The sequence below is a fragment of the Bipolaris victoriae genome, assembly GCF_000527765.1.
Source record: "Bipolaris victoriae FI3 unplaced genomic scaffold scaffold_10, whole genome shotgun sequence".
Classification (NCBI taxonomy): domain Eukaryota; kingdom Fungi; phylum Ascomycota; class Dothideomycetes; order Pleosporales; family Pleosporaceae; genus Bipolaris; species Bipolaris victoriae.
Genome location: NW_014575382.1, coordinates 335,212 through 352,358, shown reverse-complemented (window position 1 = coordinate 352,358; position 17,147 = coordinate 335,212). Strand labels below are relative to the sequence as shown.

Below are 17,147 nucleotides of genomic sequence, written 5' to 3'. Positions count from 1 at the left end.
TGCCAAAGCCCTCTCTGTCCCATGGGCCAAAACATCCCATTGTCTTTCCCCGCAATCAGCTCTCTGCCAAGGGCGTGTCCGTGAGCTCAATTTCCCGCGCTGGGTTCAACATGCAGGTCAACGCCCTCCGTACCAGACAATTTGGTTCATCGTATCATTGGTAATCTGGTCCGTGTGGGCTGCAGACAGCGGTCCGCTACGCGTCCGTGCCGGGTACAGATGGTTGCCAAGGCTTATATTGTGAGCATCCGCGTCTTGCGTCTTGCATCTGTCCTTTCCCAAACAACAACTTGATTAACACGCGCCACACTTTATTGACGACAGATACTCTTGAGCACGCAGGATTCCCCCCCTTAATAAAATTTACACAGCATCCGCAGCATGACTCTACCCGTGTGTACATATATACTTATATATAAACTTGGTGATTGCTGACTAGTCAGGCGTCCCCATGCATAACACAACGACATGCACCGCCATCAGAGCTTTTCCGGTGTTGTCATGCATCGTCCACTCTTCGTAATTCGCGCTCAACTAACAATGGAACAGAAGCACTGGCTTCCGATACTTTGTGTACACGTGCTCATGCCTGCTAAGGGGGGGTGCGCGGGAACAAGTTACCTTCTAGAAAACTTGATTTCCATGTGCGCCAAGCATAGCAAGCATCTGACTACTGTATACCTTGTTTTCTCTTACACGGCAGCCCTTTTGTGGCCGCCTAGCGCCACTATGCGTACTTATCATCCATATGTCTATTTCCGTTGTCATTAGCCTCGGTACCTACGCTACGCTATCCAGTACCGCGGTGCACATACTATCTGCATATCCATTTGCCTATCAGCGGTACATACATACCCGAGGTGAAAAAGAGTCAACCCCTGAAAAAGGCCATTCTTTCCCAGGAAAACGCAGCCAAGCCCCATCCATCCATCCAAAAAAAACCCCCTAGTACACCGTCAAACACTCGCGCGACGTATACCCATGGAAACCCCCCAGAGCGCGCGTACCCTCCTCAACTCGTCCACTTGTCCTCTCCATCTAACCCATGTCACCCTTAGAGCGTCTCCAACTAGACCATTACACCTAGGGATATACTAATCCCCACGGAGCCGTGCGCGGTATTCTTCCAGTTGCATAAGGGTGACTTCTATTTCACTATTTTAATCTTTTAGTACATACTACCAGAATATGCGTGAAGGAACATGAGGGGGCTACGTACCCCAGATCAGGATTCTCATCAGCGACCAAGTTTTGCAACCGAATTTCTGCTGCAGACGCGAGAGTCGCAAGGCTATCTAGCGTACGCTGGTCTTGCCTTTGTTGCTCTTCCATTCGTTGCTCTTCATAGAAACGGTGGTAGTAGTCGTAAAGCGCTTGACCCTCAGCGGAATGTAGTGGTATCATCGGAGCAGCGTTGCGTCTGCCTCCTACTACTAGCCCTGGTGTCCTGGGAGAGCACTGATAGCTGACGTCGTTGGTCGTGACATCTTGCTTCCAATACAGCACGTCGACACGTGGATTCCGCGTGTACGACTCCTGGTTTGCAACATAGAGTCTCATGTATCCGCGCTTGAACGTGGCAAACGTGTCGAAGCCTTGGGAGCGCAGGTAGTAGCATAGACGCAGTGCTTCTTGTGCTGTTGGCTTGAAATTCGTTGGCGAGATCATTTGCGTCCACTCGCATGCTTGCTGTCCGTTGAGCATGTCTGCCGGGAGGGATGCTAGGTATTGCAAGGTCTTGAGCTGGACTCGGACGTAGTCGAGTGTCCTCTCGCTACCTTCTGTCTCTTCGGCTTCATTGTATGCAGTCCTGTCTAGCACGGGCACGATCGTGGTAATAGGCTGGATTGGTGTCGGTCGCGTTGCTGTGGAAGGGTTAACAATGGTAGCGTCTTTGTCGTATACTAGATATTCCAAGTTATTCGTGTTGTTGCCAGTCGCATCCATCTTTGGGCCGTTTGTTCTTATATCGTCGCGGAAATACAGTGGGAAAGTTCGAGTATAAGTAAGATAGCGGTGCGATGTCTGTGGGTGGACCTTTGGAAAAAGAAGTGAGAATGCTGAAATATTTGTCAGTTTCAAGCTGATGCGCGATTGCGGATTCTATTTATCCCATACCAGATATTTGCTAGACCAAGGGAAACGATGGATCTTGTTGGATGGTGGAAGAATACGGATTGCGAATGGTGTTATACCTCGCCGCGCAAAAAGCGAGATAAGAAAATTGAATAAATGCTACGGTGGAGGTTTTAGCGCGATGCTGAGACTGTGGGTGAAGGTGAGCAAGGCAAGAAGGATGGTCTAGCTTTTCTCACCATGCGACTGCCCTTCGTGGGCCGAACCCCCTCCACGTACAGTTATTCACTCTTTCTTCAAGCTAAAGTGAGTGTGAAAGTGGTTGCTTGGCCTGACTTGAGTGGTACTTTACCCAATGTAAAGTTGGTGGGTCGCTTTTAGTACCAATCATGATTTGGACTTTGCCAATCACAGGGTTGAACGGAGAACAAAACGCTGTGCAAACCATCAGAGAGTCGATACACGCTTTTAGATAACATGGCTCTGATATCGCGTTTCAACGTGATGGGAGACGGCTGGGTAAGGCGTATACCGGAAGTTACTGTATCAGCCTGGATACTATCTTGATAACGTTTGAGGAGTTTTATGCGGTATTTCTGTTGTTATTCAAATACACAACTCATTGAAAACAGGTTTACCAAGAAATAATCCATTTTCGGTGAGTTGACGAGCATAAATTTTGCTCCATCACTTGTCTAATCCTACAAAGTCGGCAGCATTTGCAAATATCTGCTAGATTTATCCACATTATTCATGCTAAATGTTCTTTGTTCAACGATAATACATCAGCTTAATGTTTTTAGATGGATATCGTCGGTCTAGAAATACTTCAAAAGTTAATGTAGTATCTTCATATCTGCTCATTTGACCAATGATGTGTTACTAGTATGCTTGTTTAGCTAGCGGATTGTAAGTCCTTCGAAATGACACAAGTGTGCTTCTAGAAACATTACTACCACAGACTTGCCCTTGGCAACAGTGATATGCTAAGTTGCTGGTAGAATAATATGTACGCTAGATACCTGTGAAGTGCGGTGACTTCATGATAAGTTAAATTGTAACATTTTCATAAGCTGTCCTTGTACATGCGTCTGGAAGGGAATTAGGATTTTGAATCTAGAAATGCACAAACAATCAGATACATGAAGAACAAAACAGGTCTTCTATGTTCAACGATATGAACCATTACAAACAAAAGATCCTATTACTAAGTCTATACACATGTCTCATCTACGTCTTAGTTTTAAATCTTTGCAGCATCTCTCATTCTATTACATACAGCACAAAACTCTATATCCTACAATGACCCCTTTCCCTCTCCACAAAGTACTATACACTAACTCCCAAAAAGGAGCAAAGTTCCTAGTACCCCAGATGCACTGTCAGTGCTACGCCACGAACCAACAAAGACTATCCTCCTGTGACCCCCCTATAACCCACATCTTTCCAGCCCCACACGTGACGTTACAATGCCCGTTTTCTGAAACAAACTACACTAGTCTACATCCACCAAAGATCACCCCTACACACGCCTCCCTCCACATCTGCCGCAGAAAAAGGAAAACGAAAAAAAAGCTAATGACTTGCATCTTCAACCCTGAACCAAACAACTTTGACAGCGGGCAGCACGCGGCAAGTTACTCGGAAAGCCTTGGCGTCAATGTGGGTGGGGTGGCGGTGGCGAAGGAAAAAAAAGGGTCAACAGGCCGAGGTGCGGCGACAACAAGCAAATACAGCCCCTCCCCCTCCCCTCCCTCGTGCCCGGGAGAAAGATAGACCAGGACGATCACAAAGGGGCTTTGTCCGTTTGCCACAGACGGGTGTGCCTGTCCATCACTTCAGGGACTTGCGGGCGGGAACAAGCAATATGATGCCACTGCTATTTTGCAAGACTCGTGAGGCTGAAGAGGGGGGGGGGATGTCAGGTACCCACGGGGCCTAGAATGGCAGAGAGGGGAGGGGGGGGAAGTGATGTATAGGTATGACGTATGCACAACCCATGATCTTGATTTCCAACCCTCTTTTTTCCCTCTTCTTTCACCACGTCTACTTTCTATTCCTATATTGCATTCTAGCCTTATTGGCTAGAAAAGTTCAAGTTTTTTTCGATCTTGTCCTTTCTAATGTCGGTGAGGGATTAGCTTGGTTGAGGTGTAGTTGGTTGGTGCCCACCCGAACTACAACCCCTCCCTCTCTGCAACCACCCCACACGTGTCCAAGCAAATGCCCGCACCCGTTTCAACACCATGCATGCGCAAAACGCGCATAGTGTGCGTATCGGATACACACAACCAGACACCCAAGCTACCTTGCGGTGACGTGCTCATCCACGCCGGCGACTTGACAAATCAGGGGAGCTATAGCGAATTAAAAAAAGCTGTGGAATGGATAGAGAGGCAAGATTTTGAAGCAAAAATTGTGGTTGCCGGTAATTTACATTCCTGTCTGCATTGAAATGGTTGGTGGGGCTGATGAGTTTTTTTTCTCTTGTTCCTTCCTGAGCAGGTAATCACGAAATCACACTCGATGCGCCGTTTTTCAACAAAAACAAGGGCTCGTGGAAATGGCCTGGCGACCAAGACCCCACGGCGTGCAAAAAATTGTTGGTCGAGTCAAAGTCGATTACGTACCTTGAGCATACCACTACTACGGTCGAGCTTACCTCACCAAACGGACCGGGAACACGGTTCACGGTATTCGGTAGTCCGTATACACCCCAACAAGCGAATTGGGCCTTCCAGTACCGAGCAGAGGAAGCTGAAGACGTATGGAATAAGATTCCAGATGGGGTAGACATTGTCGTGACTCATACACCGCCAAAAGGACATTGCGATGGATCGGCAGAAGCTTCAAGAGACGGCAGAGAAGGGTGCCCAGCTTTGTTACGAAGATTGTCGAAGATCCGCCCCAAGTTGAGCATCTGCGGTCATATCCATCAAGGACGAGGCGTCGAGACAGTACGGTGGAGGACTCAGCCCTTGGACCAAGCCACACAGAGCGATAGTGGTAGCCTAGTGCAAAGCGTAGAATTCTGGAGCGATCCAGGGCAAACTAGCAACAAAATCTCCTTAGTTGACTTGACCATCAAGTCGATAGCAGGGCGCGACTTGGGCTGCGATACAGGGCTGCCACGTCAAAGCATGTCTGACTCGATGCAAGATGGTACTATGAGAAGCCAGGCTGATGCATCTCTTGCGCCGGATGTTACATGGCGTCAGCCCCCATCCGGTGATGGGAACCTTGTCCCGACGTCAAGCCTCACTGGCATTGCCCTTGAGAATAATGAGGCGTGGTGGAGAGGAGAGAACCATAGTAAACAATTGAGGAATGCAGGACATGCATGTCTCAACGATGGATGCAGGACGGGTCGGGCTTTTGGAGGTGCAGAGACGGCGCGTATTGAGACAACGACAGTGGTCAACGCAGCATACCTGGGCCCAAGGATTGCTGGAAAGCCTACTGGGCACCATAAGCCGATCGTAGTCGACGTTCAAGTGCCCGTATGGAAGTGTCCAGATGAGGAGTGAATGAGGTGGCTGATGTGGGATGACATGTGTAGTGCAGCGTACCTGTCGGACATGATATCATGCCTGGTGGCCAGCACCTGTTCTCTCGTGTGCACAAGACATGTTCGTCGCCAGTTGTGCTGCGCAATGGTGGAGGACCACGTAGAGGGACCTGCTTCGCCAGGAGCCCGTGGGTAGGATATGTCATTATTGGGCGTGACACGCAGAAGAGCCCCGCCTCACCCCGCATAGGTGTATCTTATCGTCCAACCACGCCAGGGCCTAACATGTGCCAATTCGGGACGGATCGAGTGGGAACAAATCTCACATGGGACAAAAAATCGTCAGCCTGGCGACGCAAGCGCCGTGCCCTGACCCGAGTTTTGACGGCCCACCGGGGGGCCCCTCGATGAGCCAGCTGCGGTGCGGAGGATGCGCAGTCATGCTGTGGTGCCCTAGGGCGACCAAGACCTGGTGACGGGTGGTTGAGAGTTCGGCATGAGCTTGTCTCAGAGGACTGGTCAGGCCGAAGACAGGTCTGGTTGGGTGTTGGGCGTGACGGGGAGCCGGCCGTGTGCCTTCGGTTGCAGTGTGCTCCATCTGTGACCAGGACGGCGGCGTGGATTCGCTGTGTGTTGCAAAGTGTCTTCAGCGGGGATGCTGACCGTTCTGGCTCGCTTGCTGGGCCTCGCAAGTCATGCCGGCTGAGGGGATAATCCTGTCAGATGGCATGGAGCCCCAAGTCTCAAACGACCATGTGGCCGCTGGTGGGCGTGATTGGACTGGATGTTTCCTAGGCGCCGTGACCGATGCGACGTGCAGCATGCTCATGTGAAGCGGCGGCGGCGGCTTGCGCGATGCGATGGCATGGCCCCACGGAAGGGCCTGGTCTAGGTGTAGGAGAAGGCGGACGGAAGCCGAAAGCACGCGGTGCCGTGACAGCCTTCAGCCCTGAGTACAGGACCACTACCACCCGCGCAAACTTGGGTAAGCCAGTCATGCTTGCGCGAGGCAATACACACCAGCCGCAGCATCGCCAGGGGGGTCTCCTAGAGCCGGCCTACTCAGCAATCCTGGCGCAGCGTTATAGTAAACCGCAACGCCCCAGCTGCTTGCGGGCTGGCTGACTGATTTGACCATACTGCTGTCCGTCTGTCCGCATCCTCCCTCGACTGCCCTGTTTTTTTTCTGTGACTCTCCCCTTCATCGCCATCATCACCCACGACGGCGTGCGATCGATGCCAACCATTGCCCGCCGCATTTTATTGGCATAGCAGCATATTGGCGTCGCTGAAACGGTGACGTCGCAGCATCCACACCGCAATTCCGCACCCGTAGAGCAGCGCTGCCGGGCAACCACGAGGCAGCTAATCGAAAGCATTGTTGCGCCGCAAGAGAGGAAAAAGTAAAAGAAAACAAGACAACACAGCCTCATTACTGGCGTCCCAAGCACAAACACTTTCTTTGTCAGGCTTGTTTAATCCGCCTTTTTTTCGCCATCACTACGACCTTCTGGGGTCTTCGATGCGAGCGTCTGTGTTCGCGGCTCGGTCCACTCTTCCTTAGGTCAGCGAAAGTAACCCGGCCCAGCCATCCTCGTCATCCCCCCTTGCCCAGACACGTTCGCCGTCCGCTGTCCGCTGTCCGTCTTCCGCTCTCACCACCCAAGCACCACGCACTCACGCACCACATACCCGACTCTCCTTAAAGCCCTTCGCCACCAAGCGCCTTCCGGGCCTCTCTCTCTCGCTATCTATCCCCTAAATTGTGGCGCTGCCTGTCTGCGTATACATACCAGCCACGCCGTCCATCCCATCCATCCCAGCTCCGCCACAGGCATTGGCTGCATTGACTTTTCCCCCGTGCCTGTGCCAGCCCAACAGTCGCCCTACCGCCTCGACGGGCTCTCTATAAAGCATACGCGAAGCCCCACCGCGCAATCGATTAGCACTACTTCCCCCTCCAACCCCCCCACCACCCCTTTCACATACACACAAACACCATGGACCTGGATCCCACGCCCGACCATTACAAGGCCCTCGGCCTCGACAAGAGTGCTACCGCCGCGATCATCAAGTCCACATACCGCAAACTGGTACTCAAGTGCCATCCCGACAAAGTCACAGATCCCGCATTGAAGGAGCAGAAGCAGGAGGAGTTTCACCGCATCCAGCAAGCCTACGAATGTCTCATCGACGACGAAAAGCGGGCTCACTACCACGCAGTCCTCGAGCTTGACAAGCTGCGCAAGGAAAAGGCCGCAAGACAAGCCGCTGCGCCACGCGACAGGACTGCACGCTTCGACGTCCCAACACCTGGTGGTTCGTCTTTTACTGCAAATGGCCCTACGCGATACGCCACCGAGTACCGCGCACCTCAATCGTCGCGTGACGATGCCAGCCGTTATCAAGAACGCGAGCGTGAGCGTGAACGCTCCCACCACCAAACTTACACATCCAAGCCGACTGCGCCACCCCGGTCCAGCCGCGAAAAAGAGTCTTCAAAAAGCAGCAGATATGCCAAGGAAGACCGCGGTCGATCAGAACGTGAAAAGGCACGTGCCAAGGAAGTCCGCAGCGACCGCAAATTCGCATCTGCTGAGAGTGAATCATCAGCCGACGAAAAGGCGCGCCACGAATCTGGATACAAGATTCGCACTGAAGAAGATGCTCGACGCAAGGCTGCTGAAGAGCGCCGATCTTACGAAGAGGCACGCCACACTACCCTGCCCACTCACCGCAAGATGAGCGTACAGGCCGAGGAGGCACTTCGGTATCAGCACAAGTCGCGTGCGCAGGTTGAAGAGGAGATAACGTCATCTCGTCCTATGCCTGCTAGAGCATCCTCGCGCGATTACTATGCCGCCGAACCCCGCTCTTCCCGCCGCGAGTCTTCTCGCGCAGAGGCTCCTGTGCGTAGGTCTTCTGCTAGGCCTAACAAGGATCGCCCTTCAATGTCGCGTCGCGAAACCGATCGAACTGATCGTGGCATTCCCGAGGTCGTGGATTGGGCTGAGGAGAGGCGCACTGAAGAGAGGCGTCCTCCCATGTTCAAGCACTCGACATCGTCGCCCATTGAGCTTGGACGTGGAATTCCCCAGCGTTCTTACACTGAACGACTACCACGACGTACTGAAACTTCGCCGCCCCCTGCACCACCAGCTTTCCACCGCTCATCGACGATGCCCATCCACCCATCGTCCTCGCGCAGGAAGGAGCCAACTGCGCCTCGATCTTCTGGTCTACGCGAAGCCACTACTTCTGAGCAATATGCCAACCCCGAAAGAGATACCTTCTCCACCATCCCACCGGTACAGCAGACTACGCCCAGCAGCACTAAGAAGGTTTATTATTACCCGGTTAGTGGAGGTGGTGTCTCTGTCCGCCCGGATGAAATTCCAACCGCTGCTCGTCACGTGCCACGCGAACCATCACGCTACCAACGGTCGCCATCCCCATCGCCAATCGGCAAACCCCCGATTGGCGCCAATCGTCCGGTAGAGCCCACCACTTCCTACAAGACCGCGCCGCGCCCATCCATGCCGAGCCGCAACGAGTCGTACCGTACAGTATCGCCTGTTCGTGGCTCCGAAGATCGCGGACGTTCTGGAAGACCTAAGCTCTACGGAGAAATTGGACGCCAGCCTAGCTTCGACCCCAACGATGTGCAGTTCAGTCGCCGATATGGCCCAGAAGATGTCAGATGGGCTCCCAGATCCGGCGAGCCTGACAAAGGATACTCTACTAAGCCTTCTTTGGGCAGGACTGCAACATACGTCTACTAGGCATTGTGAATGAGTGAGAAATAACTTTACCTCATTAACATATACATGGGCAATTCATTTGCCCCAGGATACCCCCACAAAACCCGGGTATAACATTTACCGGGTTCTTTGCATTTATTGGTTTTTGTTTTTACTGGCGTTTAAGGTTGGGTCGAGTTGCTTTCTAAAGCAACTCCACAGTGTGTGTACTTTCTTTTTTTGTTGACGACACCACGCAAGTGCTGCGTTGGGTCCCAGTCTCTCTCCAACCTCCACCCCCGCCTCCCTTACCCCAAGGTGCATATTCTTGTGCTTCGTTTATCTTTTTTTTGCTTTTTTCGATTACTGTCTTATTTCCCCACCTTCGCTCAAATGCTTTTTATTTTCTTCTTCAACCGATTGTCGGTTGCTCGATGGGGCCCAAGAAAAGTCAACCAGCTTGACTTTTCTTTTTTCTTCTTCATAGACGCGAGTTTTCTCTTTCTCACACTCGCTTTTTCTTCCAATACTGGGTAAGGGAGAGCGCGGGACATAGCATTATGTCCACACTCTCGCTTTTTACAAGAGGCTCATGTACGTGCACGAGTCCAACGAAAAATCACCTGTCGTTTCTGCACGTTTTTGTGTCTTCCTTTTTTTCGAGGGCATTTACAAACCTACTACTATATAAACCATTATTACGGCCGAATCCTCTTCTTCCTTCTTTCATTACCATTTTTTTTTTACACCTTGTAGTCTCGCGACGATGCAAAGGAGGAAACTAACGTATGTAGTTTTTGCCAGAATAGAATTGCCATCACGCTTTTTTCCGAACCATGTGCCATGTTCTTGGCTTCAAAGTGATTACAAGAAACGAAAAAAAAAACAATTGCTGACCTCACGTGTCGTTGTCTGCAGATTGATGACGTTCAAATTATGCATCAGCAAACTAATCTCCTCCGCTGACTAAAAAGGATTCCAAACTAGATATGCTGAGGTTACGATATTGCTTATTAAAGTAACATGTAGTGTAACATATGTAATCCACAGTCACGTAAGCATCAAGTTCATCACGTGCAACTCATGTGTAGTAGTATGTAAATGTATAACTATGTGGATTTCCATTCATGTATACAGCCCCATCCAATTGCACCTTCCCTTTCCTCTCTGCCACCAAAAAGAAGAAGGAAACAAAGAAAAAGTTGGGTAGTACTACCTTTAGCCTCGCCTGGGTATAGAGATCCATAGCAGCACAGCGAGAGAAAGAGGACGAGGGGTAATAAAGTAGGCAAAAAGGAGATTTCAAAAAAGGAAACCCCCTTAAATAAAGTTATCCAGATACACACACACACACACACACACACTTAAACTAACTCAATAAGATCCTTTCCCAGATCGAGCCTTTCCCTTACTTTCCATCTTTCCTAAAGAAAAAAAAACCCCCCTTATCCTGCGAAGAATTTCCCCCAAACAAACACAAAAAAACGCCTACTGCTGGCTGGATGAGGATGTGCCAAGCAGATTCAAAAAACAATGATAGTAAAGAAGAAAAGGAGGAAAAACACAAAGGAAAAACAACCAAGGATACAACCCCAAAACAATTGGGGGGGTATGTACTTTCCGCTGGATGGGGTGCAGCGCTTTGCATGGCTCGTAACATCGATACTGAGGGGGATCAAACCAATAAAGAAAAAAAGGAGAAAAAGGTATGACATAGATATACAAAGCAGCGAGAGTGTAGTGATGATTGCTGGTTTGAACAAGAGAGATAGAGAGTGAGAGAGTGAGAGAGAAAAGAGGAGGGGATGCTTTGACAAAAAAAATGAGTGGAAGGCCGTGGAGGGTTGGCGGAACTAGGCACTAGAAACTAGGACATTACACTTTTGTTTGCGTAACTCAACGCGCATTAGTCCCCCACAAGGCACAAATGGTTGAAGCCGTTTTTGGAAAGACGGGCTTGTAAAGAGAAACAGAGTCTTGACACAAAGAAAAGCTGACCGCAAAAAGAAGAAAGAGGTCGGTACTGTCTTGATGGTACTTGTCGGGGCTGTCGATCCAAACAAAACGTCTTACAAATGTTGTCAAATTGCAAGACGAGCTGATGCGATTTGAGGCCATCCAAAGTTCAAACGCTCAGTATTGGTGGCGTCGCAATTTCCGAGAGAAGGAGAAATTCCTCTGCGAGAAACTGCGAAATTTCTGGCCTGGCGGTCGGGGTAACTGAGCCTTGATATCGGGTATACTTCCCGAACATCCGTAGCGAGTCATTGAACTGGAACTTCACTTTACGAATCCAGGTCTAGGCTCTCGAAATGTCTCCGCTTTTCCTCATAGCACATCCCAAATGTTGCGGACAATTGGGCTGACCCCAGTCTGTACAGGACTTCGGGGATCGGCAGTGGCCTTCTCAGGCGTCCAGTGCCGCGGCATCGGGTCTTCCCATGCAGTATGGCCGTTTCGGCCATCCTTGATCGTCCCGTTTGATGAAACCGGGCTTGCGTCTTCACCAGGGCTCTGCAGTTCAAAGCGGAAGGGGTTCCTAGTGAATTCTTCTGCACGGGGTGACATGAGAGCGTCAATGTCGTCTGCAGCATGTCGAGGAACCGCTGCCCTTGGCAGTTTCGATTCGATCTCGGTTTGCAGCTTCTGTAATTTCCGTTGCTCGTTCATGTTTGGAGATGAAAACCTTGTTCGAATGGCTTTTCCGGGAGTAGAGAGGAAGGTTTCGCTCGGGGTCCGAGGGGTGGCTGGTGCTTTAGGGAGCGCAAATGGGGTCGTTGTATGCGCACCGCCGCGGTTTAGGACTTGCTTCGCCGGTGAATTGCTGTGACTGTCTACTCGAGGTCCGGCCAACTGGAATTGCTTCGATGCGGACATATTCAGCGGGACTGAAGATTCGAAAATAGTATTCGTTTGTGCTGTACCATCCAGGGATGCGAAGCCATTAAAAGTTTGATGGGCAGGCGGTAGGATGGCCTGGAATGAGGGTCTCCGATCTTCCGTTTCAAGGGCTTTGATAGTGGCAATACTGCTCGGCCTATCGAAAGGATTGAAATCCGCTCTAGTTGGTGAAGTCAAGCCAAAGGGATCCTCGTCTCCTAACCTGGGCTTCAACGGAGTCATGTGGAATTCGGTAGCACGTGGTGACTTTGACTCTTCCTCCAAACGATCGTTAGTGCTAGTAAAGACATCATCGGAGAACTGAGTCTTCACTGGGGAAGCGATTTCTGCAGATTTTGCGTCGTCATTGTCGTAGTGGTCCTTGAAAGGTGCCGGTTGACCAAGATGGAATGAAGTACCATGTGATGACAAGGGACCGTAAGATTCATTGGCATCGTCCTGCATAGCTTTAGACATGTCAAGCTTGGAGCTGCGTGGTGAAATTCCTGGGATTACGCCATCCATTGCCTGTGGAGCAGAATCAGGTTCCTCGTTATCCAGATCATAGCCTGCTGGCCAAGAGTTGTCAAATGATGTTTTGATTGGAGACATGATCCCGGAGTCTGCTGTATCGTAAGATGGGAAAGTGGGTATGTTGAAACTTGCGACAGCAGGAGACCTCAAGGGTTCAAAGCTAGATGGTTGCATAGGAGCCAAAAGCCTTTCTTCCGTTCTAGATGAGGCACCCTCGTCGATGCCAAGGTTGGGTCGTAATCGAAGTTGACGGGAAAAGTTGGGGAATGAGGGGGGTTGGACATCGTCGGGTGACTGTGGTTGTGCTTCGCCACTGGAGATATCTTCAGTATGTATGGTCGGCACATCATTGCTAGTCACCGAGACCATAGGGACAACTTGGCCCTTGGGATCGACGTATGGTGTGGTGGTCGGGGCCGGCTGAGATGTGAGTTCGAAATGCAATGGGCTAGAATCCCATGATCTGCGGAAACCGGGTGAGAAAGCACCAGTGGGTGCAGACAGTGGACCTGGAGAAATTGCAATCATGTTTCCAGTGCTAGCACGTTGCATGGTCATGTCGCAGTCAGGAGGAAGCGGTGCCGTGCGCGGAGTACGTGATCCTGAGCCACCGTCTCGATCATACGAAGAGTACTTGTTCGATCCTGAAGGAAGACCAGCAGATCGTCGACCATAGCCCTGATTGTGATACGAGCGGCTCTCGTTCTGCCTCAGCAAGCTGTTGCGGAATTCTTGAAGCTGCATGATAAGGTTCATGTTGGGCCCAATCCACTTGCTTCGCTTCTTCGCCTTGTCGTATGCTTCTTGCACGCTCATTTGAGGATCTTTGTACAGACCATAGGCGACAATCAAACTGGCAGAACGACTGACACCACACTGACAATGAATGAGTACGCGTTTCCCTTGCTGTACCCGCTCGTCAATCATTCGCACGAGCTTGTGGAGGTCAGGCACGATATCGGTGTTATGCTCCCATGGCATATGGATGTACTCTGGTGTTTTGTATGTCTTGCCGTCAATGACAACCTCTCGTGGCTGTATTGTCTGCATGACTGGTGCCGTGGCTTTGGGTGTCGTTGGAGAGTTATCGCCCATGCCAAAGGATTGCTTTGGTCTCTGCGAAAGGGTAGCAAAGTCAATGTTCTCCGCCGGTGGGCCATCCACGCGTCTGGCATCGATGTCCTTTTGTGATTCTCCCGATGGTGCAGTGAAGGGATTTTTGACTTCACTTGCAACGTTGATAATGACATCGAAAGTCGTAGCCTGTACAGCTGTGGGCTCAAAGTAGAGATATACACCGGCCTCGTATATGCAGATGGGACCGTTGGGGTATGCTGCTGGCTTTTCCTCGCGTGATTGGGGGACATCAAAGTTTGGCTCCTGGTCCTCCTCTTCTTCCATTTCAAAGGGGACTTCGGCAAGACCAGTTGGTTTGTTCACAACAGGACGCGGAGGCAACTGCATACCACCGAACGGGTTTACGCTTGGTGAACATAACGGCAAGGAAGGGGATGACTGGAAGTGACGGAGGGGCGGGCGGTTGAAGGATGGGGTTGAAGGTATGAGGAGTCGTACTGGCTTGTTGTCCGTGCTGCCGGGTGTCGATATCGTCAGGCTCAGATTGGATGGTCTTCGCTTGGGTGGTGTCGGCGGTTTGATGAACAGTGGTGATGGAGGTGCCGAACTATTCTTCTCTTTTGGCGCAACCGCAATAGGTGCCGGGGTGTGCGCTCGCAGGTTGCTCAGAGAAGATGCCGTGTTGATGCCGAGGTTTTTGAGATTCCGTGGTTTCTTCGCAGGCGTTGTTGGGCGTTGTAGCTCGAAAAATGTACTTGAGTCTCCAGACGGCTGTTCTGTCCTTCTTGACCTGAAATCAGCGACACATGACGAAGGGGCGAGTGTTCTTCCAAGAGGCGACTCGGGCGACACGCCCGGAGACGGGTCGGTCACAGACGACGAATCCATGGTTGAGATGGTAGTGGTGGGCGAGTTGTCGGACGAGGTTGTCGAGTTGCTTTCCCGGCTTTCGGTGTGAATGTGAAACGAGGAGAATGGCGCGCTCGAGGATGTGGTTGGGCTTGTTGCTGGCCGCACTAGATTAACGCCATTCCCGTCTGCATGGCCCTTGTTGTGGTGTTCTCCCCCGAATACAGCGCCGAACGAGGGCATGGGCATAAACGATCGCGAGCTAGTCTGCACCATAGTGAATCCGGGAAGTGTCGTCTGGGTTGCGGGAGGTGGACAGCGCGCGCGTCGAGGCCAACGAGGAGCTGGAGGTAAGATGGAGGGTAATTTGGAGCAAGTCGCAAGGGACTGCTCAAGAGAGTTGGAAGAGAAAGAAGAATTAGGTGTAGAGAAAGGCCTTTTCAACGCCGTACTGTCAGCGCCATGTGGTGATGTGGGTAGGGTAAACATGACAAGCGCATGTGTTTCGAAACGTGAAGTATGCAACGGGGGAGAGGGAGAGGGAGAGGGAGGTGTAGGTTGAAAACGGTGTGTCCGGGTTTGAGACAGAGTCAAGTGCGGAAGAGAGGTTGAGTATAGTCGAGCAAGCAGCAGGCAGTAGTCGCCAGGTGACGGTTGCCCGTAGGTAGACAATGCCAGGCTCAGACACGCATAGTGGTCGAGACAGGCTCAGAGAGGGCGTAGCAGGGGGTGAGAGCGAGGGCATAGGGTACAGGGGTGATGGGGACAAGAGAAGACGCAGCTTACCTAGTAGCCAGCGGCGACGGCAGTGGTGGCAGTAGTGGCAGTGGTGGTGGTGAATGGGAGCGAGAATACCAGATCCTCGACTAAGCGCCTGAGGGAAGGAGCGACTGGGCCGGCGATGCGCCTATGCCTGGGAGAAAGCGGCGCGGAGAGGCAGAAAAAGTCGAGTGATGGCGCGGGTACGGGTCGTCGAGGCGGGCGTGGGTGGTGTTTGCGAGAGAGGGCCACGAATTGTACACTGCGACACACACAAACGCACAGAGGGCGAGCGACGGGCTCAGATGCGGAGACTTGTGCAGGGTGTGGTGACCAGCTTGGGAGGGGACGATGGAAGCCGGTCGTGGCAGAGCCGCTGCCGCCTGGTGTTTGGGGGAGGAGAGGGGAGAGGGGAGAGGCGGGCAGGCGAGCAGGCGATGGTCGAGTGTTGAGGCGGCGTGAATGCGTCGCTCACTGTCCATGGGGGAGAGAGGAGCCAGGGCAGGGACGCTAGGCGTGGCTGCTGTGTGCAAGCGCCGACGTCCAAAATAGCAACCGCCAGCCGTGCGCTACGAGGCAGCTGCGACCACTAGCACGCCATAGCCTGCCCGCCTCCCACGCAGCCAACGCCGCCTTACTGGGCCATGACTGCCTCGTCGCTGTCCTGTTGCTGTCCTGTCCTGTCCTGTCCAGGCCAGTCCACCGCGCCCGCCGAGCAGTTTGGGCGGTGCGAACTCGTTCACGCCCACTGTCCACTGCTCTCTGTCCTCCAACTGCCCTTTCGCCATCAGCCACCGGCCCTGAGCCTGCAGCCCGCTCCCATTGGCTGCCGTCCCTCTGCACCACCACTGGCCGCACGGCTGGCCGCTGGCGAACCCCCGGCCAGCCTGCCCAGCTGGGACGACGTCGCCCAGCATCTCCCCCTGGAACCCTCCCCCCATCTCCAGCGGCGGGCAGGCCCAGACGACAAACCTTGGAACGAGGCTGGAGGGCCTGTGCCGTCCTGTCGCCGGTGCAGCCACCGCTGACAGCTCTCTCTGTCCTCGCCCGCCCCTCGGCCTGCCATCGACTTGAAGCGCTCGCCGTCGCCGTCGCCTTGCCGCGCCTCCCACTGAACCTCGCCTCACCTCACCGCACCGCACCGCACCGAGGCACGCAAAACAGTCGGACCAGACATCTCTGACGTGAAACGCAACATGGCATACCCGTCGACCCACCTGTTGGCGGGGTGAGAGGGCGGCAGCGCACCGCGTCATTTGCCTCTGGGTCATGTGAGCACCACTGCTGGTTTCACCTGCATCCCTTTGGTTTCGGAAGCCAGACAACCTGCCAGCGCCCAAACTCAATCACGACAAGTTTGCGAGTTTCTTCAACACGTTGCCTGCTGACTTGCACTCACACCCTTTGGCCACGCCCGCATCTCTCTTTTCTTTTCTTTTTTCTCTGGCCCTCCCACATACACGGACCCGAGCCCGCCCATCCTCCGCTGCTCCCTAAACCCCATCCCGTCCTCCTGCACCACGTGTGTTTCAGTTGCCAACGCGAATGCGATTCGTGTACCCCTGTGGCGATCCATCGACTTGCCTCACAAAATGGCACGTGCCCATTCGATATTCGCTTTCCCTTCAATCCACCCGGCTCATCCACAGTGTTCACTCTCCCATGTTCCGTACAAATATCCCGTCGAGCCACTAACGAACCAGCCCACTCCCGGCCGGCCCCCA

At 52.5% G+C, this 17,147-nt stretch overlaps 5 protein-coding genes across 5 annotated transcripts; 3 read left to right on the top strand and 2 right to left on the bottom strand.

The window, feature by feature from the left end:
- Positions 1-1,094: 1,094 nt before the first annotated feature.
- On the bottom strand, positions 1,095-1,947 carry COCVIDRAFT_88884 (hypothetical protein; the record flags this gene model as incomplete). Its single annotated transcript, XM_014705227.1, has 3 exons — positions 1,095-1,155; positions 1,220-1,325; positions 1,353-1,947. 3 exons carry the CDS (start codon positions 1,945-1,947, stop codon positions 1,095-1,097), a joined length of 762 nt encoding a protein of 253 aa, XP_014560713.1.
- A 2,379-nt stretch (positions 1,948-4,326) lies between these two features.
- Positions 4,327-5,603, top strand: COCVIDRAFT_34373 (hypothetical protein; the record flags this gene model as incomplete). Its single annotated transcript, XM_014705226.1, has 2 exons — positions 4,327-4,504; positions 4,582-5,603. 2 exons carry the CDS (start codon positions 4,327-4,329, stop codon positions 5,601-5,603), a joined length of 1,200 nt encoding a protein of 399 aa, XP_014560712.1.
- A 1,981-nt stretch (positions 5,604-7,584) lies between these two features.
- Positions 7,585-9,366, top strand: COCVIDRAFT_23285 (hypothetical protein; the record flags this gene model as incomplete). Its single annotated transcript, XM_014705122.1, has 1 exon — positions 7,585-9,366. One exon carries the CDS (start codon positions 7,585-7,587, stop codon positions 9,364-9,366), a length of 1,782 nt encoding a protein of 593 aa, XP_014560608.1.
- A 2,286-nt stretch (positions 9,367-11,652) lies between these two features.
- COCVIDRAFT_23284 (hypothetical protein) lies at positions 11,653-14,940 on the bottom strand (the record flags this gene model as incomplete). The annotated part of the gene is made up of 1 exon (XM_014705121.1): positions 11,653-14,940. The coding sequence occupies one exon, from the start codon at positions 14,938-14,940 to the stop codon at positions 11,653-11,655; it is 3,288 nt and encodes a 1,095-aa protein (XP_014560607.1).
- Positions 14,941-16,752: 1,812 nt separating this feature from the next.
- On the top strand, positions 16,753-16,920 carry COCVIDRAFT_88690 (hypothetical protein; the record flags this gene model as incomplete). Its single annotated transcript, XM_014705225.1, has 1 exon — positions 16,753-16,920. A coding segment is annotated over one exon (168 nt), but the record flags the coding sequence as incomplete, so codon positions are not given.
- Between the last annotated feature and the right edge of the window lie 227 nt (positions 16,921-17,147).